This window comes from Rhinolophus sinicus, linkage group LG04, assembly GCF_036562045.2.
Source record: "Rhinolophus sinicus isolate RSC01 linkage group LG04, ASM3656204v1, whole genome shotgun sequence".
Taxonomy (NCBI): Eukaryota; Metazoa; Chordata; class Mammalia; order Chiroptera; family Rhinolophidae; genus Rhinolophus; species Rhinolophus sinicus.
Window position 1 is genome coordinate 156079610 of NC_133754.1, and position 27011 is coordinate 156106620.

The window sequence follows — 27011 nt, forward strand, 5'->3', positions numbered from 1 at the left end:
TTTTTTTAAATAAATTTTTATTGGGGAGTATTGGGGAATAGTGTTTCTCCAGGGCCCATCAGCTCCAAGTCATTGTCCTTCAATCTAGTTGTGGAGGGCACAGCTCAGCTCCAAGTCCAGTTGCCGTTTTTAATGCGGGAATTGAACTGGCAACCTTGTGGTTGAGGGCTCGCACTCTAACTGAGCCATCCGGCCGCCCTTCTGGAAGCTCAGCGGCAGCTTGTGTCTTCAATCCAACTGTGGAGGGCACAACTCACTGGCCCATGTGGGAATCGAACTGGCAACCCTGTTGTTCAGAGTTCACACTCTAACCAACTGAGCCACCCGGCCACCCCAGGATTTTCACTCTTGATGTATACGTTCAACATTCATTCATTCTCCAAAAGTTTGTTGAGTACCTAGATACTATAAACCAGACACTGTGTTTCAAATATGCTATTAATAAGACAAAGAAGCTCCTTATTCCAAAGAATTTTATAGTCGAGTGTTAAAGGCACATATGTATTAAATCAAATAATCCCATAAATAAATCATGACAGAGTATGATACATGAAAGAAAAATTATGGCAAACTGTGAGAGGGAGCTTGATAAGTTCTCAGACAGGAAGTGAGGTTTCTCCATGGAAGACACATTTGAGTTAAGTTCTGAAGGATGAATAGGAGTTACCTAGGAAGGGGAGTGGGGAGGGGAAGAAGGGTGGTAAGGAGCTGTCCAAGAAGAACAGCATGTGCAAAAACCCCAGGAAAGCAGAGTGTACAGAGTATCTGAGGACCTGAACAAAGACCAGAGTGGCTGACTGCAGAGAGCAAACAGGAGAGTGGCCTGAGATGAGATGGGAGAGAGCATATGGTAAGGACGCTGGCCTTTATCCTAACAGAACTGGGAAGCCATTGGAGGTTTTTAAGCAGGGAACTGATATGGTAAGATTTGTACTTTATGATCACTCATGGTGCTCTGGAGAGGGACAGAGAGGAAGTGGAGACCAACATGGGAGATAGAGTGAGAAGAAGAGAGAAAGTGAGAACACACCACTCTGTGTCGACTGGGAGGCAATACAGTAGAGATTAAGAGCATGGGCTCTGAACCAAACCGCCCAGCTTGGTGTCCTGGCTTTGGTGTCCTGGCTTTGCCACTTACTCTATGTCCTTGAGCAAATTACCTAAGCTCTGTTTCCTCATCTCTAAAATGGGATATTATCTGTCTACCTCCTGGGTTGTATGAGGATTAAATGACTAATACATCTAAAGTACTTAAAACAGTATCTGGCACACAGTAAGTTCTCATTAAACACTGTGGCCCAAGGCCACACAGCTACTGTAACATAAAAACAGAAGGTACTGCACTGCTCTGATTACAGCTGGGGGTAGGGTGGGCTGGGCCCTGAGCCTCATCTACTTCTCCACCCTCCCACCACCTTATCCTAGGTCCCACCCACGCAGTCCTAAATTCCTGAGACTTCAGTGATGCCCTCTCAGCCAAATAAGGTTGGCTTCAGAGTGGCCTGTTAGGAGCCCCCGACTCCTGGGCACCGTGTGAAAAAAATGAGGTGACAGCAGCTGACCAGTTTAAGAGTTCTGGCACACAGGGCCACTCTTGACTTTATTAAAATAACAACTAGAAACACAGGCTTTTTGCTTCTCATACTTCAACAAAAAAAAGTTTAAACACTCTTCTACTTCTGATTTGTATACAAACTTTTTTTTTTTTTTAAATAACAATGGGTGTGTGTGGTGTGGGGGAGGCCACAGAAAGGATAGGAACAGCCTTGAAGGAAATGTAGATCTCAGATGGGTACGGCTAACAGAAATGCCTTTGAAGGAACTCCTGAGAAGTTTATGGTTGCTTGCTATACTCACTCTGGTTCTGGCCTGGTTTCAAGCAGAGACTCAGTCAACACTGGGTTCTAACCTTCTAAAGATTTGCTTGGGGTCAAGGAAGTCCATACATCAACCACAGGCCCCACCCCAGGAATGGCCCCGAGATCTCCTGGCCTGTGACTGGACAGGGTCACTGGGAGATGAGGACAGAATCTATGAACCAACAACCCGGCCAGCTACTCCAGAATTAGGTCACAACGAGGGGTACTTGGACTACCGTTGGGCCAAACATCTGTTCTGAGCCATTGCCAATATTCCTGACTAAATGCAACCTCCCGGTGGTTCTGGGTTATAGCTCTGGGGCTACGGGATCACAAGGGCAAAAAGGCTTCATGTGTCTGAAGACCAGGGTGGCCTATAAACCCGAACTACTTCAGGACAAATGAGAGCTCTCACCAGCCCAAGGGTCAAAAGAGCAGGGCAGAAGTGGGCAGGGGAGGCCCTCCCCAGACAAGGGGGGCTGCTGGACAGTGCAGTTACACAGAGACAGAGTGAGAAAACAGACAGGAGCTCTACTTAAGATTGTGAAGACAATACTCGTTCATTGAGAACAGGTGTAGGAGAAGGAAAACTGGCAATTGGACAATTGTCCCCAGCAGTCCTAGAGGAATCACATGACTTCCATCCCAGAGAGCGCAGAGCTGGTGATGTGGATCTTCAGGGCCGTACAGCCTCTCTCCACCTCACCTCATTCGGCCAGGGCCAAGTTTGTGGATTGCAGCCGCTCCGTCTCCTGGCAGATGTTCTGCTCCACTGAGTCGCAGTCCGCTAGGAACGCCTAAAGGTACAATGCAGTGAGGGTCCGTCCAGGGCTGGCCAATCCCTGCCCATGCATGGCTCTGTGCTCAGCCATTCTGGGGAACCCACGGGTGACTGACTCAAGCTGAAACAGGCTGTGCAGGGATGGTCTGGGCTCCAAAGTAAGGAGAGGGAAGTAGAGGGATGCGTAGGACCAGGGTTTCTGACAATGCTCTAGGCCCACAACCCCCAAAAGGGTGGTGAGGACAGGAAGCCTTGTCACTGCAACCATACAATTTCAGGGGGCACTGTACATATGAATGGTGCCTCCCTGACTTGTGTGTCAGCCTGATCTGCTCTCCAGTGATCTTCCTTCCCAATTAGTTTAAATTCAGATATATAATGACAGGGACAAGAAAGGAGCAATTCTCTTATGTTCTGTGTTCATGCTGAGTAACAACCAAAAGAAGCCACACACAATTCTACTATACCCTATTTTGAACAGATAAACACACACACCAACACATTACACTTTATAATGCTCTATCACACAACTCACCTGAACCCTTTTCACCAAACCCTTCCTTTTCAGTCTACTGTCTTTGAAATTTTCTGGCAGAATCTATGGGAAAGTAAGTTGACACATAAATGATCTCCAGTGAAAATGATGTAAGAACACATCAGAAATACTCACAGTATACAAATAGGTCATAGGTCACCACTGTGAATGAGACATGCATTTTCAGGAATCATTTCTCTGGGTCTGTATCCTCCATGCCCCTTCTATGGTTCTTGTCCCTATAAAAGCTCCCTTTGTTCTCAGTGTCTGGGCCGTAGAAACTGATCTACGAGGTCTGACAATTAAGTTCGTGAACTCATCCTAGGAAAAGTGCTACATACCTCATTGCTGAATATCACTACAATCACCTTCGAAGTACTCCCACTGGGAAGCTATGCACCGACGCCAGCGCCTAGTCCACCCTTCAAAGCAATTTTGGAACTCTTTCTGGAATGGCCATCAGAGCTGTTGTCATATTACACTTGATGTCCTGAATGTCATCAAAATGTCTTCCTTTCAATATTCCCTTTATCTTCGGGTAAAGAAAGAAGTCATTGGGGGCCAGATTAGGTGAGTAGGGTGAGTGTTCCAATACATTTATTTGTTTACTGGCTAAAAACTCCTCACAGACAGTGCCGTGTAAGCTGGTGCATTGTCATGATGTGAGAGCCATGAATTGTTGGCAAAAAATTCAGGTAGTTTTCGTATTTTTCATGCAGTCTTTCAGCACTTCCAAATAGTAAACTTGGTTAACTATTTGTCCAGTTGGTACAAATTCATAATGAATAATGCCTCTGATATCAAAAAAAGTTTAGCAACATCATTTTGACTTGTTTGGGACTGACAGAACTTTTTTGGTCATGGAGAATTGGCTGACTTCCATTGTGCACTTTCATGCTTTGTTTCAGGGTCTTATTGGTACACCCATGTTTCATCACCAGTGATAACATGGCCCAAAACATCGCCTTGCCTCTCCAAAAGGTCTTGGCAAACTTCGACTCTCCTTTGCTTTTGTTCATCAGTGAGCTCCTTCAGAACCATTTTGCACACATCTTTCTTATGCCACAATTTCGGTTAAGATTTTCCTGTTTCTTTATCAATGTTTATTTGGTCTGTTATGCTTCTCACAGTTAGCGAATGATTTTGACACACAATTCGATGAATTTTTGCAATGTTTTCATGTTTTGCTTGTTACTGGCCGCCCTGACCTCTCTTCATCAGAGATGCATTCTCTCCCTTCAGGAAAACATTTAATCCATTTGTACACTGCCGTTTTCTTCATGGAATTATCCCCATAAACTTGGAGTAACATGTCCCTGATTTCACTTCCACTCTTGACACATTTAATGAAAAATTTAATGTTTGCTTATTGCTCTAATTCAAGCTCAGACATTCTCACAACAGCACACAAAAACACACGACAACAATAATGAACGCTACTCAGCAAGATACCACCACATGTCGCCACGAACACAGCTGTGAGTAACTGATATACCAAGGTTATGAAACCTTACCGAGTTGTTTATACAGTGCTGCCAATAAAAGCGCACGGTGGCAAGTTTGCAAACTTAATTGCCAGACCTCATATAACACAGACTTTGTCCTTTCACTGTTTCCTATGTATGGATACCATGTCCTGGCCAGACCATGATCTCATTATGGCAGGAAAAGCACCTTCTGCTTTTTTTTTAAACTCTCTCACCCTCCACAGAATCCCAAGCAGAGTAATTCAACATCAAGAATGAGGCATTATGAGACAACATGGATGGACCTAGAGGGTATTATACTAAGTGAAATAAGTCAGACAGAAAGAAAAATACCATATGGTTTCACTTATATGTGGAATCCAAAGAACAAAATAAATGAACAAACAAAACAGAAACAGATTCATAGAAACAGAGAACAAACTGATGGTTGCCAACAGGGAGGAGGGTTCAGAGGATGGGTGAAAAATGTGAAGGGATTAAAAAGTACAAATTGGTAGTTACAAAACAGTCACAGAGATGTAAAGTATAGCATAGGAAATACAGTCAATAATATTGTAATAACTATGTATAGTGCCAGGTGGGTACTAGACTTATCAGGGGGATCACTTTCTAAATTATATAAATGTCTAACCACTATGCTGTATACCTGAAACTAATATAAAATAATATTGAATGTCAACTATAATTGAAAAAAAAAAGCTGGTCCAACTTGTCAAATGCATTGGGGTGAAGATGTTAATATTGGTGCAAGAGTAATTGTAGTTTTTGCAATTATTTTTAACCTTTTAAACCGCAATTACTTTTGTACTGACCTAATATAACCAACTGGTTATAAATCAGACTTTAACAGGCAACTTCAGATAATGACTTTAAGTAAAAAAGAATGAGGCACCAGGCTAGAGATATCATTACCATCATTTGTAAAAGGGAACATAGTGTCAATGATTCCCAACAACCTCACAAGAGCTAGATGTGGATGAATTCCGTACAGGTAATGAGCTCAGTGGAATATCAGTCACATGAGTATCATGAAAGTGAAGCCTTATGTTTCTCTGACCATGAGACCATGGATCATTTGGATCCCAGCTTCGTGAGGATTACATGCTACTAGTATACGTCAATAAAAATGACAAAAGTTCTATGTTGGTGGGATGTAAGTGACTAGAAATTAAGAACTGTCTTATCTTTCTGTATATTCACAGAGGACCTAGCAATGTCTGGAATACAGCAGGTGTTCGATATATTCAGGCGATAGGGTGAGTTACTGAAAGAGTGCAACTGAAATGTAGTCAAAGGAAACTAGTTCTGCTCAGCTGAGTATTTACTTACTAGTGTGTCAATCTCCTCCAGAATCTTCATAAACTGCTCGATTGTGGCTTTTACTCTCTTATCGAGTTTGCAGAGAGCTTCAGCTTGCAAATCCTTGGCCAGAAAACCCTGTGGAGAAATAATGCATTCTTGCAAGGGTTTCTTGAGGCTGATGGAAAACTCCAAGCCAAGGCACTGATAAAGCAGCCACATCCTGAACCCACATTCCCCCTCAACAGGCTGGGCCAGACTTTAGACCTACAACTTTATCTCTAGGAAAAAAACAGAAAAGCTGGCACTGGGCTGCCCTGAGCCATGAAATAGGCCATTCTATCTCATTTGGCCCACTGGGGCTGCAAATGCCTCCTGCAGCCTGGCTCTGGAGAAGCCAGAACATATACCTACACACAAGAGCACATATGCCTGCATTAAGAGCATAGGGGTTAGAGTTTGACAGGTCTGGGCTTGAATTCTGACTGCCATTTATACTGGCTTATGAGCTTGAGCAAGTTATTTAACCTATATGTGCCTCAGTGTCCTCATTTAAAACGGAGATTATGACACCCACACCCTATATGGTTACTGTGAGGATAAAGGTAAATATATATAGACCCTTAATAAAATTCCTGACACAGACATATGCTAACTAATGGCAGCACTTACATTATTTATATTAAATTGTCTTGCTGTTTATTCACATTGCTGGCCAAATGAACAGTTTAGCTGGTGACAACAGGGATCTTTGAGGATGTTTAGGAAAGCCGAAAGTTACACAGAGAGATTTGACAACATGCAGTAAATATTAGTCAGCAATTCCAACTCAAAGAATTTATTCTACCAAAAAAATCAGAAATAGTCAAAAAAGATTTATGTCCAGTCGTTCAAAGAAGCATTACACAAAATGGTAAAATTATGTTTGGTGATGAACAATGGAGACTTGGTTAGGTAAACCATGATACATTCAAAAATGATGAAATGTTATGCAAGCTTTGAAAAGTATGATCATTTTTAATGACATAGGAAAATGTTCAATTTTTTAATCCAATAAAAGAACCATTTACAAAGTGTATATGACATCATACTAATTTTTTTTTTTTTTAAGATGGAAAAACAGATTCCAGTTTTTAGTAATGGTTATCTTTGAGTGGAGGCCTTACAGATCATTTTTGTTTTCCCTACTAGTGCTCACGTGTTTATTTAAAAGTTATATATAATCAGCATGTATTACTTTTGTAATTAAAACACAAACATACATCCTTTAATGTTACAAAATGAGGAGGTCAAAAAGAAATAAGTAGTGTGGGGCTGTTTCTAATCTTTACCTGGTTTCAGTACCCTATCTCTAATACAAGCAATTGAATTAGATGACCGCATCCCACTAAGATCATACTCAATTTGGATGTTCTATGAATCAACAATGTTCTCTGCTTTGCTAAACACATTATAACAACTAGACTGAGAGAAGTAACGTATTCTATTTCAGACAATGCATGATCCTAGCACTGCAGGTGCTCTCCTAGGAGCACAAATGGATGCTGGCTGGGGTTTGAAAATAACGATGATAACACTTACAAAGCACTTAGCATGTCTCAAGCTCAAGGTACATTATTTAATCGCCACAACAATCCTAAGAGGGAGGTACCATCATTTTCTCCTTTTGACAGATTAGGAACTTGAGACAAAGGCAAACTTGCTCACCGTGATAGAAAGGGTGGAGCCAGAATATGAACCAAGGGAGTCTGACGACAGAGCCTGCCCTCATAACCACATTTGTATCTCCACAAAATTCTTAGAGAAGTCAAAGTCCACAGAGAGTTACCTGCTGGATTCCGGTAAGCTCCTTGTTCAACTCTTCCAGTTGGTGAGCAATCTTCTCCACAGACTTCTCCAAATCTTTCAACTTCTTCAGTTCAACCTCTTCCTCTGGACTATTCTAAAATGTGTAAGAATAAAATGAAGCCAGTGGTCACCGGGGACAGTATTCTGTCAGGAAAAGAAATCTGAACACAATTGGGCTAAACTACTCATCTAGAAAAAGTCTTAACTCTGCTACTTCTTGGAAAGTAAGCTAGAGGGTTACACATTAAGGTTTTCTTTCCATTTACAAAGACTGTAGACTGGAGAGAAGGTATTAGATAAACATTCTGGCGAAGGCCCTGACAGCCTGGATTCACAGAATGGAGCCAGATTCAGCCTCAGCCTGGGCTGATCATCAACAGCCAGACAGAAGCCTGAAGGATGAGTGAATTAAAGTGAACATCTGTGAGGAGTCCAGAACGGCGAGACAGGTGGAATTCTACTATTCCTTTAAACAGAATTCCAAAAAGTCACCCACTGAGTTCCCCCATTGAATATGATGATGATGATGATGATGATACTTTTATTTAGCATTCCCTCTATGCCAGGCATGATCCTAGGCACTTTACCCGTATTAGTGTTTTAAGCCTTACCACAACACAATGAGGTAGGTACTATTTTAGATGATGAAACTGAGGTTATTGTAAAGTAACTTAAGGTCACATAGCCCAAAAGAGGTGGAGCTGAGACTTGAATCAGACTTGGCGCCACACACCTCAGGGAAGCTCCAATCGGGGTCCTATAGCTTCTTCAACCTCGACCTGTGAGTTCTGCCTATTCCCCATCACCATTCTCCTGACCCTTGAGCAAGGAATCCAGAATATTTCCCTTCTCTCACCTAAACAATTGGTAGCCAGGGCCAGCCGCTTCCTACTCTTACACTATCCCAAACTCTTCACATTCTTCTCTATGGCCAAATCCTAAGCGCCAGTCCCCTGGCAGTTCCAAGTGTGGACCAGATTTTCTTTGCCTCCATGTTGCTAATCTCTGCCCTCTTTCCACTGAGTCAGTCACCTCACTCAAAGTGAGGGAACGTCTTCATCTGACCAACAATTACATCGTGTCACAATGCAGGCCTGGCCATGGCCCTCTCTCATCACCCCAGAGGCTAGCTACTGTCCTCACCTGTCACCAACTGTCTCTTTTTCTCCCTCAGTTCTTTAGTCTGAACCTTTCTTTCCAGCCAGACTGTCTTCCTGTGTGAGACTTTAGTAAAAAAAGTGTTTAAAGGGAGAGAGGCTCCTAAAACTTGCACAGAGTACCTATTTTTAAAACCTACAAGTTTATTTTAACAAAATATTCTCTTGCAAATTCCCTCCGAGTGAGTAAGGCCTGCCTCGGGCACCTATTTAACCAGACTGAGATTCTACCATTAACACAAAAGCTGAGTTACTGAGGCAACACAACTGCTCCCAACTTCCAGAGCGAAAACCTTACCCAACGAGCTCCAGAGGGCCCATTGAGAACAAAACTGGTAATCCCATCAAACAGATAAAGACTACATCTTTTTGGAGTTATTTCACCAATGCAGAATCTGGGTCCACCAATTTGGTCTTCTAAACAGAAATATGCATAAAAGACCTTAGTCAATTTGATTTGGAGGTATTCTGGTGAAAAAAGCAGTTTACCTTTTTCCCAATTAACATGACCCGGCAACCATTTTGTATTCCAAGTGCAGACAACGGCTTCTCCATTTCCTTCAGAGATTTTCCTGAAGAGAAGAAAGTTATGCTAAGTTGTAACAATTGCACAACACTGAAAATAGATTTCAGCAAGGCTCCAGGAGCTAAACAATTGTGTTCACTAAATAGAAGAGGATAAATTGGTGTAATGTTTTTAGAAGTGTCTTGACCTAGTCATTTCACTTCAGATGTTTATCCTAAACAAATCACTGGACATGTCTTGCACAATAACTGTTATACAATAATTTTCACTGCGACCTTATTCATAATAGAAATTGGAAAGAGCCAAAAATTTAGGAATAGGACACTGATTAACTACACCGATTAACTATACATCAGTACAACAGAACACTTTGTAGGCATTAAAGCTCATTTATTCCAGAAACTTCAATGCCACAATAAATACTGAATACCCAGTGTCATAAAGAAACAAATGTTATAAAAACTATAATCAGTATGATCGTAGTTATGTCAACTAAAAAAAAAACCACAAACAAGAACCCATACTACCAGATGGCAGGACCAACAAACAAACAAAAAGACTGGATAGAAATATGCTGAAATGTTATGAGGGGTTTTATCCAGGAGAACATTCTCTTCTTTGTGTTTCCTCCATTTTAAAACTTGGGATTTCTATTGCCTTTATAATTCTAAAATGAAACATTTTTAAAAAGACAAAAAGTTACACTTATGAAGTATAAATTATCCCATTAGGACAGGCACCAAATGGGAAAAATCTGGCCTCACTGACACCAAAATAATGGGTTCCCATTGGAATGGGAAGACCGGGACTGGGTCTTGGATGAAATCAGCATCATCCACTGGGCCTGTCAAAGCCAGGCCCCTGGTAAGTTTGTTCATTCAACACCCTTTCTGTGTCAGCACTATGCCGAGCATTGGACATATAGCAGTAGCTTTGCCCTCACAGAGTTTGTTATTCTAACAGAAAAATCAAATGGTCAGCAACTATGAAAATAATTATTTAACAGTAATTTCAATACAAGTTGTGCTGAAGTGGTAGGGAGTACGATATGACCATACAATGGGAAGAGGATCTAACTTAGCTGGGCAAGTCTGCCTATGTGCTTCATCAAAAATGGTAAGATTTCTGCCACCCTCATATGACTTCAACTCTAATACTTGACCAAATGTTTGGAAGTACCCAGTACATGGTAGGTCTTCAATAAATATTTGCTGAAGGAATAAATGACTATTTTTTTCCTCCAAGTCTTTCCCACTGGGCACACCTGGGCAGACACCTGGTTGGTGCTCAGTAAAGAGACAAATGAGTGAATAAATTCAAACAGCAAATAAGAATCCCAGTTTGAAAAACTGAGAGTTACCATCAGGTAAGGTCAAGCAGTTTTATTTTATTTAAATAGGCCATTTAGCCATAAGGGCTCAAAGTTGGAAGAGAAAAATGCCTACCCTTAAATATGAGTTTCTGAAAAGGTAGCGGGACCCCTGTGGCCTCTTCAACAACCTGGGCCAGGTCTTGGACAGTTGGTTCACTACAGCCCTGTTGCGGAGTAACATGAAGGTCATACTTCTCATTGCCTTGGGAGAGAGAAAAGCGTCCGATGAAGAAAATTCTTTCACATAAACCAATACAGACTGACATTTTATTGTATTTATTTACAGTCTTCAAGACCCAGTTCCTATGCCATTTACCCCAAACAGCCTCTCCCCCCATCTGCCCGGCTTTCCTCTGGTGATCTGCTCAAGGATTTTTGTTTCCTCTATTATAACAATAACGACCAATATTAGTGGTATCAACTAATATTTTAAGGACTTAACATGCACAAGGGGCTGACTGGGTTTATTTCACGCATTATTTCATTTAATCCTCAAAACCACCCTATGAAGTAAGTACTACCTATTATTCCCCATTTCACAGATAAGCAAACTGTGAGTTCAGTACAGTTAAGAACTGACTATGGAGACCCGAATGGAATCAGAACTTGACCTCGGATCTGATTCCAAAGTCCATGCTTTTCATTACAAGCCATCTGTCTCCTGTGGCCGGACTGCCCTGTACTGGATACTGTACTGGCCTTTGTCTCCTTTAATGGGCAAGGGACTGTTTTACCAATGGGCACATACATGGTTGGTGCTCACTAAATAGACAAATGAGTGAATAAACTCAAAGAGCAAATAATTTTTTTTGGAGCAGAGGTGCCAATTCTTTTCCAGGTATGTGGACAGTAAAGAAGTAGCCTATGTCCAGTGAATAGGCTAAGCCTTGAGCCTGCTCAACAGATGTGAAGTCAGAGGGACAGGTGTTACCAACTCTGCTTCACAGAGAAGAAACCAGATGCCTAAGAAGGAGACATTTCAAGGTCACTCAAAACTGCAGGATCTAGAATCAGGGCTTCCAGATTCTGAGGCCCTGGGGTCTTCTGGTCCTGAGGAAATCTCATGAACTTAGCTCTCCAGTGAATTGACTGTTTAGTTCTGCATCAACTCCAACAGCAGACAGACCCAAAGGGTGTCAGAGAGTATGCTTGGACCTAGGGCCCATTCAAACAGCGGACATGAGTTCAGACTCCACACACACAGTTGTCCAGAAACACAGCAATCATACACATGGTCAAATACAAGCCTGACACAAAGTCCCACAATAACCGTGCAGGCACACACTAACACATACAACCAGGACCACGATGTGAAGCACGAATGTCAACGATCAGACAAACGACCTGAGACAAAATACAGCGGTCATACAGAAAGGTGTGCTGACAGAAGACCTGGACAAAAGCCAGCCCCACGGACACAAACAAGAACCCATACTTCCGGACGCCCGGACAAACCCAGGGCACCCGCTTCAGGAGGACACGGGGGCAAACTCACAGACCCGGCCAGACTTGCGTAGCCCAGGAGGGAGCCCACCCGGCCACCCGTGCTCACTGTGGGTGACAGTCACGATGAGCCCAGCTGCCGCCATTTCCACACTCTGGGCCACCTCTTCGCTTTGGGCCACCTCTTCGCTTAGGGTCACCTCTTCGCTCTCGGTCACCTCTTCGCTCCGTGCCACTTCTTCGCTCCAGGCCGGGCGAGGCCGCGCTTTCTTCTTCACCCGCGGCCTGCGAGCGCCGGCGGCGGCGCCCCTGGTGGATCCGACATGCCCTCTGGCCGCACTCGGGACAGATGATCGCTGAGACAGAGGCGGACCGCGCTCGGCCAGGGGCACCGACTGGCGCTGCTCCCGGCCCGGCCGAGGGGCGCGCCGCCGGGGGCCCAGCCGCTCCCGGTCGCCTCGCTGTCTTCGCGCGCCACTGCGCTCAGCCAGATCAGCGCTTGTTACCCGCCCAGCGGTAGGAGCTGAGCACCACACCAGCAACCCCACGGAACTACTTCCCCGTCCCGCCCCTCCCGGCCCGGGCCTACCAGCCCCGATTCTCGGAGCCGGCGGGGCTACTGCCTCGTTCCCTAGTGGGGAAGCCGCCCAGGGCCACACCTACTCAGCCGAAGCCCCACCTTACTCAACTGAAGTCACGCCCTACGCCCTTCAGCGAGGCCACGCCCCCTGCTGACTCTCTATCCCACATCTCCAACCTCCTGGAGCTCTCCTTCCCCGGAAGGCCGAGGTGAAAAGCCGGAAAAAGGATCGGGAAACTCCAATAGGCAGATTGCGCTTGCGCATGGGGGCCGGAAGTCAAGGCAGAGGCGGAGGTAAATCGGCTTCCGTTTTCTGTTTTTGCTCTAGTGTTTGGGTTTTCTTCGCGGCCGCCCAAGATGAACCGATTCTTCGGGAAAGCGAAACCCAAGGCTCCGCCGCCCAGCCTGACTGACTGCATTGGCACGGTGGGCACTTGACCACACATAACTATCAGCTCGGGGACTCTGATACCTCTGACCCCACCCTCCCCCGGCTCTCGGCTCCTGTTTCTTCACCCCATTCCCGGTCCCGGGCCCATTACACCTCGACCCTCTACTCCACCTTTATTTCTGTTACCCAAGTCACCCCTGACGCCGCAAACCAGGGACCCCTAAACCATCATTGTCTCTCCCTGCTTGCACCCGACCCCTTCTGATGCCCACTGCCATGTCCACTTTCTTTTTGTTTTATCCCTTCACCCCAAACTGCCGTAGGTCAGTACACCCTTCCCACCTTGTCCATCCCGACCCCTTACTCCTCTTTCATCCCTCGTTTTTCTCCCACGTCAGGACCCTCAGCTTGATATCCTAGGTCAGCATATCTGCACCCCAGTCTTAGATCTCAGTAACAAAATTCAGAACCGTGGTCCCGCACATTAAGCCACCAACCTCTATCTAAAGAACAGCGTTAGATCTACAGCCCTAGCCAGGGTCCACTGGGCATTAGCTTATTTCACACACCTCCAGGTTGAGCCCCCAGCCTGACTAGTCTCTGATTCTAGGGAAATCGCAACTCAGCCTAGTGATTCTCAAATTATTTTTCTGCCCAAGTGAGATCCTAGAATATGAGAATCTGGAGAGAGGAGTATAGTTTATAAAAGCTCCCCAATGTTTCTGACAGGGAATCACACTGCCCCACCCCCTTTGGAAGCCACAGTTTTCTATCCTTCATCCTCTTTATTTTTCTTTTCCTCCATATCCCTTCCTTTCCTACCTCTTCTCGTGTAAGTATATCACAGTAAGTACCATTGCCTTTGATTTTTTTTTTCCCTCAAGGTGGACAGCAGGGCAGAATCCATTGACAAGAAGATTTCTCGACTGGATGCTGAGCTTGTGAAGTATAAGGATCAGATCAAGAAGATGAGAGAGGGCCCTGCAAAGGTAAGGTAGACCGGGCCGGCTGTGACAGCCTAAATTGAGCACCTGTGGAAGAAGGGCCTGGGGGTAGGGGCTGGTGAGAGGTACAGAAAACATGCTCACAATCTGGTAAGGAGAAAAATGTATGTGATGGTATATCCTTCAAGTAATTAAGTTTGCAGCCAGATGTGAGAGAGAGGCTGGGGTTTGACCTGGTGGAGAGAAGATACTGATCACATGTCCCAAACATGTACTTGAGAATTAATGTATTCTACTGAGAAGGTGACAATCTGAAGAGAAGGGATAGGCCATGCTTAGGAATGATGAGTTGTTAGGCTAGTCTTGTACGTTAAGTAGGTATAATAGACTGATTAAAGAGTGGCATGCTGGGAAAAAAGTACTGGAGACCAGTGTTCTGCTACTAACACTATCACTACTTACTGGCTGTGGCCTTGATAAAGTCACTTTATTTCTTATTTTCCTATTCTGCTAGGTAGAAACATAGAATACTGTATTGAAGTGCATGGACTGTGGATATAGAACTACTTTTTTTGCTTCCATTTTTGTAACTTACAAATCATTTGAGCTAGGGCAAGTTACTTAGCATCACTGAACCTCAGTTTTCCCGTCTATAAAATGGGGACAATATCTATAGTGTGAGGATTAAATGAGGTAATTCATGTGACCTACCTAGTACTGTGTCTAGTACATAGAAACATTCAATAAATGTTACATATTATTATATTATTGTCTGTGAAGTACTGTTTGCTTTTCCTTCTTCACTGGAGGAGACGAATAAAATGATTTATGGAACAGTATAGAAAGGGAAGTGACAAGAGGCTTTTCTCAGCCATCTTAGTTGGTGGCATGGAATGAAGAGTGACCAGAGGCAGGAAAGCTCATCTAGACTTGAGATGAAAGCCTGAGCCATAGTGGTAGCCATGAGAATGACATGCATCAATTTGAAAATGAGCTTTGAAAATCAGTGAGAAGACTGCATGAAGAGACAACAGAGAGAGGAAAGGTAAGAGACAATCTAGAGAAGTGAGAGATTGGTGTGGCCATTGTTAGTAATTTCCAAGGAGAGAGCAGGTTGAGGAGTTTGTGCATGTTGAGTGAGTGGATAGCAGGATGTCCAAGTTGGGAATCTCCTAAGGCAACGGTATACAAAATCAGCACTGTTGGGGCGAGGGGGTGGAGCTAACACGTACTAGGAAAAAGGATGCAGTTCATGCACTGAGATATGAGATGCAAAGGCAAAGTCTAGCTGAGGCTTAAAGTGCTTGGGAGGTAAAGAACAATCCAGAAGCCACTGTGTCCACTACTTGGAAGAAGAGAGTAAGTAGATATATAAGTCTGAGGCTATGGGAGATTTCTTTTACCATATGTATGTTTTCTACTTTTCATTAAAAATCTGTTTTTCTCCCCAGAATATGGTCAAGCAGAAAGCCTTGCGGGTTTTAAAGCAAAAGAGAATGTAAGTTATAGGCATAATCTCCTTTCTTCTGCAGGTTTGACCGAAAGAGAAATGGTCTTCCATTCCTTCAGATTTTTATACCATTTTAAAAGCATTCTTGATTTACTTACAAATTTCGTTTACATATACAGTGAACTGGGTTTTTCCCCCCGGTATTTAGCAACATCTGTTGCAGCACCGTCCATCTAAATAGAACTTTTTACTATGATAGAGATGTTCTGTGTCTATGCTGTCCAGTTCAGTAGCTCTTAGCCATGGGGGCTATTAAGCACTTGAAATGTGGCTAGGGTGACTAGGAATTGAAGTTTTAATTTTATTTAATTTTAACAATTTAAGTAACCATATGTGGCTGGTGGCTTCTGTATTGGACTGCCCAGATCTACAGGGTTTGGTTCTCCCATTATGTATTTAATTAGAGTGTGCCTTTTCAATTTTTGTTTATCTATAAAACTGGGAATCTTGAATGTTTTATTCCCTCCCACCAGAAGATTTAAGCGTCCTTGATTTGTTTTAGGTGACTATATCCCAATGTTTGAACAAAAGCCAAATAGTATCTTTAGTGCTTACCTTGTGGGCTGTCCAGCTGTTGAGACCCTCTGCAGGGTTGTAGAAATCAGATGGAATCAACTAATAAGGAACCAGAAAGTTTATTGATATCTCTATTCTTATTTATAAAATGACTTTTTACAAGACATGAGACTATCTTGCTCCTTTTATGTTAGACAAAATTGTAAAATGAAATCGTAATGCTTAGAGTGGTGAGTGCAATAAAATTTTTATACTTCCTTAATCAGTAGCATTGCAAGTTTTAAGTGACTTTTTTTAATGAAAGGATACATGTTCATTGTAGAAACTTGGAAAATATATAACATAAGTTATATGAAAAGAAAACTTACCTAAATTCCTAACTATTAGAAATAACGACCTCTAAAATGCTAATTTCTCAGTTTCTTTTCTCTGCTTGTGCATACATGGTATATGTGCATATAACTTTTTAGAAGAAAACAAATGGCATGTATATAGGTATCCTTTTTCACTTAAAGATATATCATCAGCATTTCTTTGTCCTTTATTTATTTATTCCCCCCTTTCCCCCTCCCCCCCGACTCTGGTTCAAGCCGTTGTTTCTCAGTGTAGTTGTGTAGGACACAGCTCCCTGGCCCATGCTGGTATTACGAGCCTTGCGCTCCCCCCAGCTGAGGCAGTTGGTCACTGGTCATCGGTCAGCTGCTCACAGCAGTTCAGGGCAGCTCTCGTTGGCTGCTGGTCACTCATGATGGCCACCGGCACTCACGGCAGCACACGGTAGCCCACAGCATCCCACGGCCGCTCACATTGGCTGCCGGCCACTCACACTGACCTCCGGCTGCTCACAGCAGCCCAGCTCCAGGGAGAGCCGTTGTTTACAATCTTTAACTGTAGAAGGCACAGCTCACTGGCCCATGTGGGAATCGAACCGGCGACCTTGGCATTAGGAGCATGGTGCTCCAACCACCTGAACCACTGGGCCGGCCCCTGTTTTGTCCTTTTAAATATTCTTTGGAAACATTATACTTTTTAATATTCCACCACCATTTGCCTGCACCGTGAATTCACCATTTTTCTCCTGGTTGGATAGTTAGGTGGTTTCCAGATTGTGTAAACACTATAGTGACATAAGTTTTGGAGGTAGTATTATACTTTGGTATAAAACTTTATTTAAAAAGGCATATTTTGAGTGCTAGGCATTATATTAAGTCAGATGGATTAGCTAATTATGGATACGAGATTAATAAAATATAATACTTGTCCTCAAGGAGTTCAGTCTACTGGAAAAACAGTTTCACTTTATGTATGAAGAGCCTTAAAAGTAGTCTTACCCTTTGCCCCAGAATTCCACTTAGGAGAATTTAGCATAGAAGATAATGTAAAACATTATAAGACACATGTATTAAGACTTTGTAGCAACATAAAAAATAGGAAATGCCATAATGTTAAGTGGAAAATAGTGTTATAACTAAAATACATGCAAAAGAAAAAGACTGGAGGGAGATACATTAAATGGTATTTGTGTTAGAATGGTTAAAGTGTTTTTGCCAATTTTTCTGTAATGTTGTTAAATTTTTTTTTTTTTAAGAGAAGATTCTCTTATTTAGTGTTAGAGATACTTTCTTCCTGAGGATTTCTGTCTGGCTCACATTTGCCGTTCTCATTTCACTCTAAAAAGGTATGAGCAACAGCGGGACAATCTCTCCCAACAGTCATTTAACATGGAACAAGCCAATTACACCATCCAGTCATTGAAGGACACCAAGACCACGGTACTTCCACAGCATCTTTTCCCCTGACTTGAGTTTATTTTTGTACTCTTGTGCTCTTTTCCCGTGGTTTTTAAAAGACTGTTTCACCAGCATGGCTTCCTAAGACATTGTGTTGTTTTTTTTTTTTTTTTTTTAGGTTGATGCTATGAAACTGGGAGTGAAGGAAATGAAGAAAGCATACAAGCAAGTGAAAATTGACCAGATTGAGGTGAGATGTATACTAGTTTCTGCAAGAATGTGCACAGGTTTCTGAAAGAATCCAAATGAATGTGTGTGTGATGGCAAGGGCACTGAAGGGGGATTGAATCTTGTGCCCGTCTTTTGCTAGCAGAGTAACTTTGGGAAAGCGTACCAAAGGTCTCACTTTCCTTATCGTTAATACAAGGATCCTAATACCACATACGGTTATTATGAGGATGAAATAAATGAGCTGGTGCCATCTACATACATAATGCCTGGCACATAATAAACATCCAATAAGTAAGCACCCAGTTTCCTGTTATTTCTAACTCAATGATTTTGAGTGTGTTTCCTCAGTTGTAAAGTAGTGATGTTGCTGCCTGTCTCCCAAGATTGTCATGAGTGTTAAATGAGGATATACAGAGGGTGCCGAAAAAATGTATACACATTTTAAGAAAGGAAAAAACTGTATTAAAATTGTAATACTCAATATATACTGATAACAAAAGATGACTACAAGTCACGTTTGACTTCTGCAGTTACATGAAGTGCTCTAAATGGTTACCGTCAGTGTAATTTTAATATGTCTTAGATGTTTTAAATGTCTTAGAAGTTTTTTCCTTTCTTAAAAAAACATTTTTTTGGCATCCTCTGTATATGTAAAGTGCTTAACACCGTTCCTAGCAAAGAGTTGGTTCCCTTTTCTAGTAATTCTCTTTAGATTTTTAATAATAATGTCATTAGGTCCTTAAAATGAGCATTTCTTTTGAGATTGCGGTTTGGCTGGGAAATAAGCCCTAGGAGCTTGGTTCTTCTCACCTCTGTTAGGTGAATCAGCCCAGATGGCAAGCAGGGACAGCAGAGGAAGGGAGTAGTGACTGGTCAGGTTTCTACAAAACCCATAGGAGGCCAGGACTCAGTTTTGTTCAGTTTTATCCCCAGTACTTCAAACGATGCCTGGCCATTAGGTGCTCAGAAAGTATTTGATGGCTGAACAAGTGAAGGAGAGGCTATTAAAGGAGGTAAAGCAGTTCTGTCCAATTCAGGAAGTATTTTTTCATGAGTACCATGTTTCCCCGAAAATAAGCCCCAGTTAAGATCTCAGCCAGACGGACACATTTAGTATGTTATGACGATGTTCCAGAAGAAGATGGCATGACTCTATTTGAATAAATGTAGATTATTGTACATGAAAATATGAGACATCCTCTGAAAATAAGCCCTAATGGAGCAAAAATTAATACAAGACCCAGTCTTACTTTTGGGGAAACATGGTACTTACTGTGTACTGGCATTTTATTATCTCTGCAGAGGTATTCTCTGGGAATGCTGGTCTTTCATAGCATGAGGAGTGACAGCGTTCCTCCATCTTGCTTTTTTTTGAGCACTCCTTAGACTGCCTGTGGCATTCTGTTTAATCCGCCACCAGTCTCTGCTTACAAGGAATTCAGCTTCGTGACATCATCCAGGAGATTTACTGAGAAAAATGTCTGTGTATGCTTGTCTTATTTGTACAGTACTGTTTGATAATAAGATACAATGAAATTGAATTTTATTTTCTGCTTTTGGGGTTCCTTGTGTTTTAATTAAAGCTACTTAATAAACAAAATAGAAACTTCGGTCTTTCTTTTTTTTTAAATGTCTCTCCACCTTTCACCTGTGATTGGCTGTGTCCCTGCCTAATTATCCTTTTCCTGTCCCCTAATAGATGTGCCCACATAACAGGTGGAAAGCTTCTTTTTAACTTTTTTGGTGTGTATCTGTCTGTGGTTGGACTACATATATTTTGAATTTCATTTGGTTTCCTAAAATACTTGCAAAACATTTTCATTGTCTTATAGCTCTCATTTTTTAATTTTGCCTGTGTTTGTGTGTCTGTAGTATAGCTCTGTTTCTACCTTTTTTACTTTTCAGTTTCTGCATATTAAGTCTAGTGTTTGTACTTGTTTATATTGTTTTGTTTGTTTACCCAGTAGTGAATCTACCAATTCTTTATATGATGTTTTTTTGTTTTGTTTTTTTCCTGTGTCTGTCCTAGAGTCTATTGTTTGGAAGACTATGCATAGATGATTTTGGGAGAATGTCTTGTCTTAATATGTAGCAGCATAGTATTATCTTGACTTAATTAGTTTGTTATTTTTCACTCAATTGTTTCAGCTAGTGCTGTTCTGTATAGCAGAATATTACATATGTACAGTGTGGTAGTTTGGCACTTGGAAATGGAGAAAAACAGCATTTTCTTTTTCAAAACAGTGTTTTTTTCTGTTTTGTTTTCTATCCTTTATTTGAAAATACAAACTTCTGATTTGGGGGCCAGGAAGGAGTTTTCAAATGTTTTGCATTGCTCCAGAAAGTCTGAAGAATAAATGATGCTGATGTGTACCTTCTGCAGTATCAACAGTACCCCATTCTATGAAAGTTTCAGTCTGTGAAGAGTATACTGTTCTGCACGTCCTTAACGTAATAGAAGGTGCACAGTATTAAGTGTTTGACATACATTATTGCACGAAATCCTTATGTAACCCTATGAAGTATGACTATTAATCCCATTTTACAGATGAAGAAATTCAAGCTTAGAGACATTAGTTTTCATGGAGTAATGACAAAATTTTAGCATGGATATGTCTGACTCCAGAGTTTGCTCTCTGAACCATTATACTCGTACAAACTGTCCTTTATTGTGCTATACCACTTCTCAGATTGGTTTCACATTTTTTCTGGCCTTGTGGTAATCTCCCAGTATTCACAGATGATTTATGCCTTCAGTTTGTTTCACCAGCCTGGTTTCAGATATCAACTTATCCCGATTCCATTTTGTTTCCCCAACCATGGTGGGCCTGTTACCACTTTTTATACCACCCAATTGTTTCTGCCTCCTTTCTTCTGCAGTGTAGTCAGTCTTTGGCTAACTCAAGAAGGTTAATTTGCTTAACTCAATTACCTCCTTTTCTCCATTAAATAAAAAAATGTTGATAGTATAGATGTTGCTTGATTTAATGTTTCAGGTAAACTTCCTGTAATGATAGAGACCTGATGGGCATCTATTCTTACAATAGGACTTTGGATTTCCATGAGGCACCTTAAATTCAAGAGTACCAGTTCTGTTCCTCTTTATTTTTAAGTTTACGTTTTTACCACCACAAGTAGGAGAAGGATTATGTGGGTCACTGGCATTCACAGTTATTGTTAGGGGAAATCTTCTAACTTGTGATTTTTAAATCATTTTTTTAAGCTCACTTCCTTATACTGTTAATCAGAAGGGACACCCAGGAGTTACTCGAACCTGTCATTTAGAGGAGCACCTGCTCCTCTAAAGAGAAACAATGTCACACATTGCTTCTGGTACACGGCAATTTCTAAAACAGACTAAAAACAGTTGCTAGCCAAGGACTGGGGTGCAAGGGGAATTAACAGTTGTTGAGAACTGGTGGTATGCTTAGCACTTTATGTACGTCATCTTTTTAAAAATTGCTCCTTTATAAGATTCAGAGGAGAGCGTAGGGGCAGGGGGTAGAGGAAAATGGTAAGAAACAAATGAAAACCCTGTCATATATTTTTATAGGATTTACAAGACCAGCTCGAGGATATGATGGAAGATGCGAATGAAATCCAAGAAGCACTGAGCCGTAGTTATGGCACCCCGGAGATAGATGAGGACGACCTAGAAGCAGGTAGGTTATGGGAAAAGCAATGCATACGTAGCTTTAGAGTCTGAAAGGGGCAGCTGCCTGGGACCTTTCCCAAAGGCTAGGGAAAATTCCCGTGAGGTTTCCTTGAGAGATGGTTCATGGTACAGTCTCTGGGTAGAGAGCTTGTGAGGTACCCGCATCAGACTTACATGTTCCACCACAGCTCTGAGATGGACAAGCTCTGAAGGAAGGTCCACACAAAGACCTCTGCTGACCCAGTGCCTGATATCGAAACACTGCCTTTCTCTGTCTAACTTTTGATTTTGTTTTTCCTATTTTGCTACTTTGGCTTCTTTCCTTCAGAAGAGCAAAGCAAATCAAGAAACAGTAGTTGGCAAATACTTAATGTACATCTATACAAAGGTGATAGAAAAATACAGTGAATGTTTAAATTTTTAAAAATTTGTATTACAGTAAAAGACACATTGCCATTAATCCCCCTCAAAATACTCCCCCTCACTTCAAACACACTTATCCCATTGTTCTTGCCACTTTCTGAAGCAGTTCTGGAAGTCCTCTTTCGTGAGTGTCTTTACTTCATCCTCCATTATGAGAACATTCCATGTCACACATTGCTTCTGGTATACGGCAATTTCTGTCGAATAAAAACATTGCAGTGAGTCCTCATCCACCTTATTCACCAGATCTGGCACCGTGCAACTTCTGGCTCTTCCTCAAAGTCAAAAATGATTCAGGACATTGAGGCAGCCATGACAGCACAACTAAAGACACTTATGAAAGAGGACTCCAGAACTGCTTCAGAAAGTGGCAAAAACAATGGGATAAGTGTGTTTGAAGTGAGGGGGAGTATTTTGAGGTTGATTAATGGCTATGCGTCTTTCACTGTAATAAATTTTTTTATTTATTTAAACATTTACCGTATTGTTTGATCACACCTTGTATGCCATGTACTGTTGATAGGTGTTGGGAATTCAGCATTGAAGAAAACAAATACGACCCCTTTATTCATGAAGCTTCTTGAAGAGGGGTAAGAAACTGCTTCTTCCAAGTAATTAATTACAGGAGCACAAATGTTTGGAGAAGTATGGGCTACCATGGAGAACATAGATAGGGAATCGAATGTGTTTGGGAGTGGGGGACAGGCATGGGATCTGAAGGATGAGTAGGAGTTAGCAGGAAAAAATGGGAGGGATTATTGGGTCGCCTCAGGGAGAGGAGTTTAGAAGCTATTCCTGCAATCCATTTAAGAGATGATAGTGTCTGTGACTAAGGTTGTGGTAGCAGAAACAGAGAGAAGTGAACAGACTGAAGAAATTTTAGGTGGTTGAATGGAGAAAACTTAATTGATTGGCTATTGATTGGCTATGGAGGGAGAGGGAGATATCAAGGATGTTTGCCAGTTTCTAGTATGAGTAACCGAATAGATGGCAGAACCACCCCACACTTGATTTTCTGTCACGTGACACCCTTGTCACATTACTGCTGCTGCCTCTCTCTCTCTCTCTCTCTCTCTGTCTCTCTGTCTCTCTGTCTCACTGTCTCACTGTCTCACTGTCTCTGTCTCTGTCTCTATCTCTTTCTCCATGTTCTGTTTTTGCCTAGAACCTTTTTCTCCCATTCATTTCTTATCTAGAGATACTCCCGATGAGTCTCTATCTGCTATTGTGATTCCTCTTGTTCACTTGAGATTCACTTTACTATTTAAAGCCTGATTTCACATAATGGTCACTCAGTATACAACAATCTCTGGCCTCCTTTCTCTGCCTCCTTTCAAGTTCATCAATAAATGGAAGAGAATTTTTTTACATTTGTTATAATTAGGATTTTCTAATTTGAATTGGCCAACTCTATAGTTATAGAGTCTTCTCATGAAGACGGGGGCCTTATAAACCTGTGGGGAATGGTTGTTCTGTTTGTTTTATTTTCATTTTGGTTTTTCATAGATTTTACCAACATGAGTTCTCTTGAAAATTTCTTATAATGCTCGTCTTTTATTTTGAAAATAGAAATTAATAATCCCTTTTTGTTTCTAAATGTTTATCTTATAAATAATTGGGCTTTCCTAACATGAACTGCCAATTTTCTTGTTACATATTTTTGAAATGTTGACTGTTTCAATCTCAGAGTTGGATGCCCTGGGTGATGAGCTCCTGGCTGATGAAGACAGTTCTTACTTGGATGAAGCAGCATCTGCACCTGCAATTCCAGAAGGTGTTCCCACTGACACAAAGAACAAGGTGAAAGCTTTGTTTATATTGTCTGCAGATTGTAAAGATTTTATGCTTGATCACCAGTCTGGGAATCTAAAAGGTAGTTTTAAATTATAATAAGTCAGGACCGTCTCAGTCATTTTGAAAACCCTTGAAATCCCCATTGTCCTGTAGTGGATATGGACAGGCTATGTAAGTAGTGTCACGGAGACCCAGGAATGGTTTTCTATAACGACAATTTATAGAATATACCTAGTAACCATTGTTGTGAGCTTGCACTAAGTGCCATTTATAGGTATTAGACATTTCCTGGAAAAGCATCAAGAACACATGCATGAACCGTGCTAGGCAATGGTGTAAAAGAAAGTTCTGCAGACACAGTGGTTAATTAGAGGGTGGATGTTTTTTAACTAGGGATTAATAATTTAAGTGTAAAACTTAAGTAGAAAGATTCTCATTCAACAAGGTAAAATAAAAGAATCCGGATACCTGGGTTTAAGTCTCTACTACTAACTAACTGTGAGACGTTATCATTTAGCTGTTTTGAACATTTCTGTTCCTTGCATCCGTATAATGCAGATAATGATCTCACATAATTGTTGTATAGATCAAATTAGATCTTGTATGAAAAGGGCTTTGTGAACTTAAAGTCCTGTCCAAAGCTACATGGTTGTCATTATTATAAATAGATAACGTTTTGCTGCTTATGAAATCCTGTTCACTCCATCTTAGTTTCCTAATGAAACGTGTCATTTTTTTATTGCCACTGGACATGGACAGTCCTGGTGTTTGCCTTATCTCCCAACGTGCACATTGAGTGTGCACAGTATAGTTGGCAGAATCCTTGAGTGGGAGCCAGTCTCAGTTCTACCTTTATACACTGTGTGACTTGGAGCAAATTAGAAATTTATGTCTTCTCTCTGAACCTCACCAGTGATTTTTCACCTGTAAAATGTGCGTAGCAAAAAGTGGGGGGTAGGTAATTTTTCAGGTCCCTTACAGCTGATTTTTATGAATGTACATCGTCCCCTATGTACCCCTCCCATCTTCCCTGAGCCTAAGGCGGTCTTACCTTTCTCTACTGCCCATCCCACTCCACCTCCACATCTCTGGCCACTTCACAGTTCCAGGGGCATAGGTTGATTTTTCTCAGCACGCCTGAATAATTTTTATTTATGCTCTCATAGCCCACCTTTGCAATTCCCTGAAGCATCTCTTTTATTTCCACTTCTAGAAGGTCACAGATTCCTGAGTTAAATGTGCTGTTGGGATAGCTTTCTTTCTTTATTTTTTATTTTTTATTGGGGAATATTGGAAAACTGTGTGTTTCTCTAGGGCCCATCAGTTCCAAGTCATTGTCCTTCAGTCTAGTGGAGGGCACAGTTCAACTCCAAGTCCAGTTGCTGTTTTCAATCTTTAGTTGCAGGGGACACAGCCCACCATCTCATGCAGGAATTGAACTGGCAACCTTGTTGTAGAGAGCTCGCACTCTAACCAATGGAGCCATCTGGCTGCCCCTCTGGCAGCTCGGCGGCAGCTCGTTGTCTTCAATCTAGTTGTGGAGGGCACAACTCACTGGCCTATGTGGGAATCGAACTGGCAACCCTGTTGTTCAGAGCTCACGCTCTTAACCAACTGAACCACCCGGCTGCCCGGGATAGCTTTCTTAATTGATAGTGGTGTCACTACCTATAAGTTTGTAGGACAGTATGATCACGGAAGTGACTGGAAGTGTCCTGGGGCACTGCTCCTTCCAGGATTTGGGAGGCGATAAAAGATAATTGTTCACTTTAGGGATCAGAGTGAATGTAAGAGTCTGGAGGCAAGCCCTCAGTCCTCAGCCTTTTCTCCTGGACCCTCCCAGCCCTCTGAAGAGAAACACTTCAGTTTCTCTCTCTCTCTCTCTCTCTCTTACTCTTCCTTTAGCTTGCAAAGGATCACCCCTTTTGATCCCTTCCAGTTCTTTTTCTATCACTTCCCTCTTTACCTTTCATAAAAAAGCTCGTTCTCATCTTCTGAGTGGGATTTTGGTTTTCACTGATTGAACACTTGGAGATGAGTTTTAACTACTAAATATTTGTAATCTTTTTTTTTTTTTTTTTTTAATCAATTGAGAAATAGTGGCACTAAACATTGCTCCCTTTTTACAGGATGGAGTCCTGGTGGATGAATTCGGATTGCCACAGATCCCTGCTTCATAGACTTGCATCATTCAAGTACATCGTGTAAAATAAACACATATTCTGGGACTGGGAAATTTATCTTTCCAAATTTACCGTAACAGATTAAGGTTTCTTTCCTTTCTTTGAAGGAAAAGTTAGATACATTGTTCTTTTATTTTTTTCCGTTAAGAGACTCATTATTTGGGGGATGCTTTCTTCGTACTAAGTTTGTATTCCTTTTTTCTTATGAAAGACTAACTTACTTAAAAGTATCAGTGGGTATGTATGATTTCAGTCCTTAATAATAATTTGAGATAAAACCAACGAAATGGGAATCTTTAGATTTCATGGTAGTATAACTCCACAATCTCAAATTAACCTGATAAAGTGCTAAGGCAAAGATGAGATTTCTGAGACTTCATATTATGATTCAAAACCATTTTCTATTGTGGTATTATAGTTTGGTTTAAGTGATGGCCTTTTTTGATGAGCTTTGTTGTGTCTTGTGAGTAAATCATTACTGTGTCCAATATTGGAATGGAATTATCACTGTGTCATGAGTGGACGTTTTGATTCTATGGTTCTCTCAGTATTACAGCTTAACTTGTAATCAATAATGAATATTTCTTGATATTTAATGTATAGGACATTTATTTATACTCAATAAATATTTTTCAAAAGGATGTAATTTTAATATCACTTCAGTCTAAAACCTCCACTGCAGAAACCAAATTTAATATAGTTTTAATATTGATTCAGCCTAAAATTTCCACTACAGAAATCTACTTA

The 27011-nt window shown here is 41.6% G+C and overlaps 2 protein-coding genes across 2 annotated transcripts; one reads left to right on the forward strand and one right to left on the reverse strand.

The window, feature by feature from the left end:
* Positions 1 to 456: 456 nt before the first annotated feature.
* Positions 457 to 12956, reverse strand: BAG1 (BAG cochaperone 1). The gene is made up of 7 exons (XM_019732475.2): positions 12417 to 12956; positions 10938 to 11066; positions 9456 to 9538; positions 7790 to 7903; positions 5992 to 6099; positions 3176 to 3238; positions 457 to 2656 (listed from the first exon to the last, which is right to left on the reverse strand). Exons 1-7 carry the CDS (start codon positions 12451 to 12453, stop codon positions 2567 to 2569), a joined length of 624 nt encoding a protein of 207 aa, XP_019588034.2. The 5' UTR covers positions 12454 to 12956; the 3' UTR covers positions 457 to 2566.
* Positions 12957 to 13166: 210 nt separating this feature from the next.
* Positions 13167 to 26905, forward strand: CHMP5 (charged multivesicular body protein 5). The gene is made up of 8 exons (XM_019734248.2): positions 13167 to 13313; positions 14163 to 14267; positions 15674 to 15720; positions 17927 to 18020; positions 18157 to 18228; positions 21763 to 21871; positions 23975 to 24087; positions 26211 to 26905. Exons 1-8 carry the CDS (start codon positions 13245 to 13247, stop codon positions 26259 to 26261), a joined length of 660 nt encoding a protein of 219 aa, XP_019589807.1. The 5' UTR covers positions 13167 to 13244; the 3' UTR covers positions 26262 to 26905.
* The last annotated feature ends 106 nt before the right edge of the window (positions 26906 to 27011 follow it).

Excerpts from the sequence above, each read along its gene's own strand:
- BAG1 (XM_019732475.2), bottom strand. The coding sequence starts at position 12,453 with ATGGCGGCAGCTGGGCTCATCGTGACTGTCACCCACA. Across the intron at positions 7,904-9,455 it reads TCATGTTAATTGGGAAAAAG|AATAGTCCAGAGGAAGAGGT; the intron begins GTAAACTGCTTT and ends TACACATTTTAG. Across the intron at positions 2,657-3,175 it reads GTTTGGTGAAAAGGGTTCAG|GCGTTCCTAGCGGACTGCGA; the intron begins GTGAGTTGTGTG and ends TTGTACCTTTAG.
- CHMP5 (XM_019734248.2), top strand. The coding sequence starts at position 13,245 with ATGAACCGATTCTTCGGGAAAGCGAAACCCAAGGCTCCGCCGCCCAGC. Across the intron at positions 18,021-18,156 it reads TGAAGGACACCAAGACCACG|GTTGATGCTATGAAACTGGG; the intron begins GTACTTCCACAG and ends TTTTTTTTTTAG. Across the intron at positions 18,229-21,762 it reads TGAAAATTGACCAGATTGAG|GATTTACAAGACCAGCTCGA; the intron begins GTGAGATGTATA and ends ATATTTTTATAG.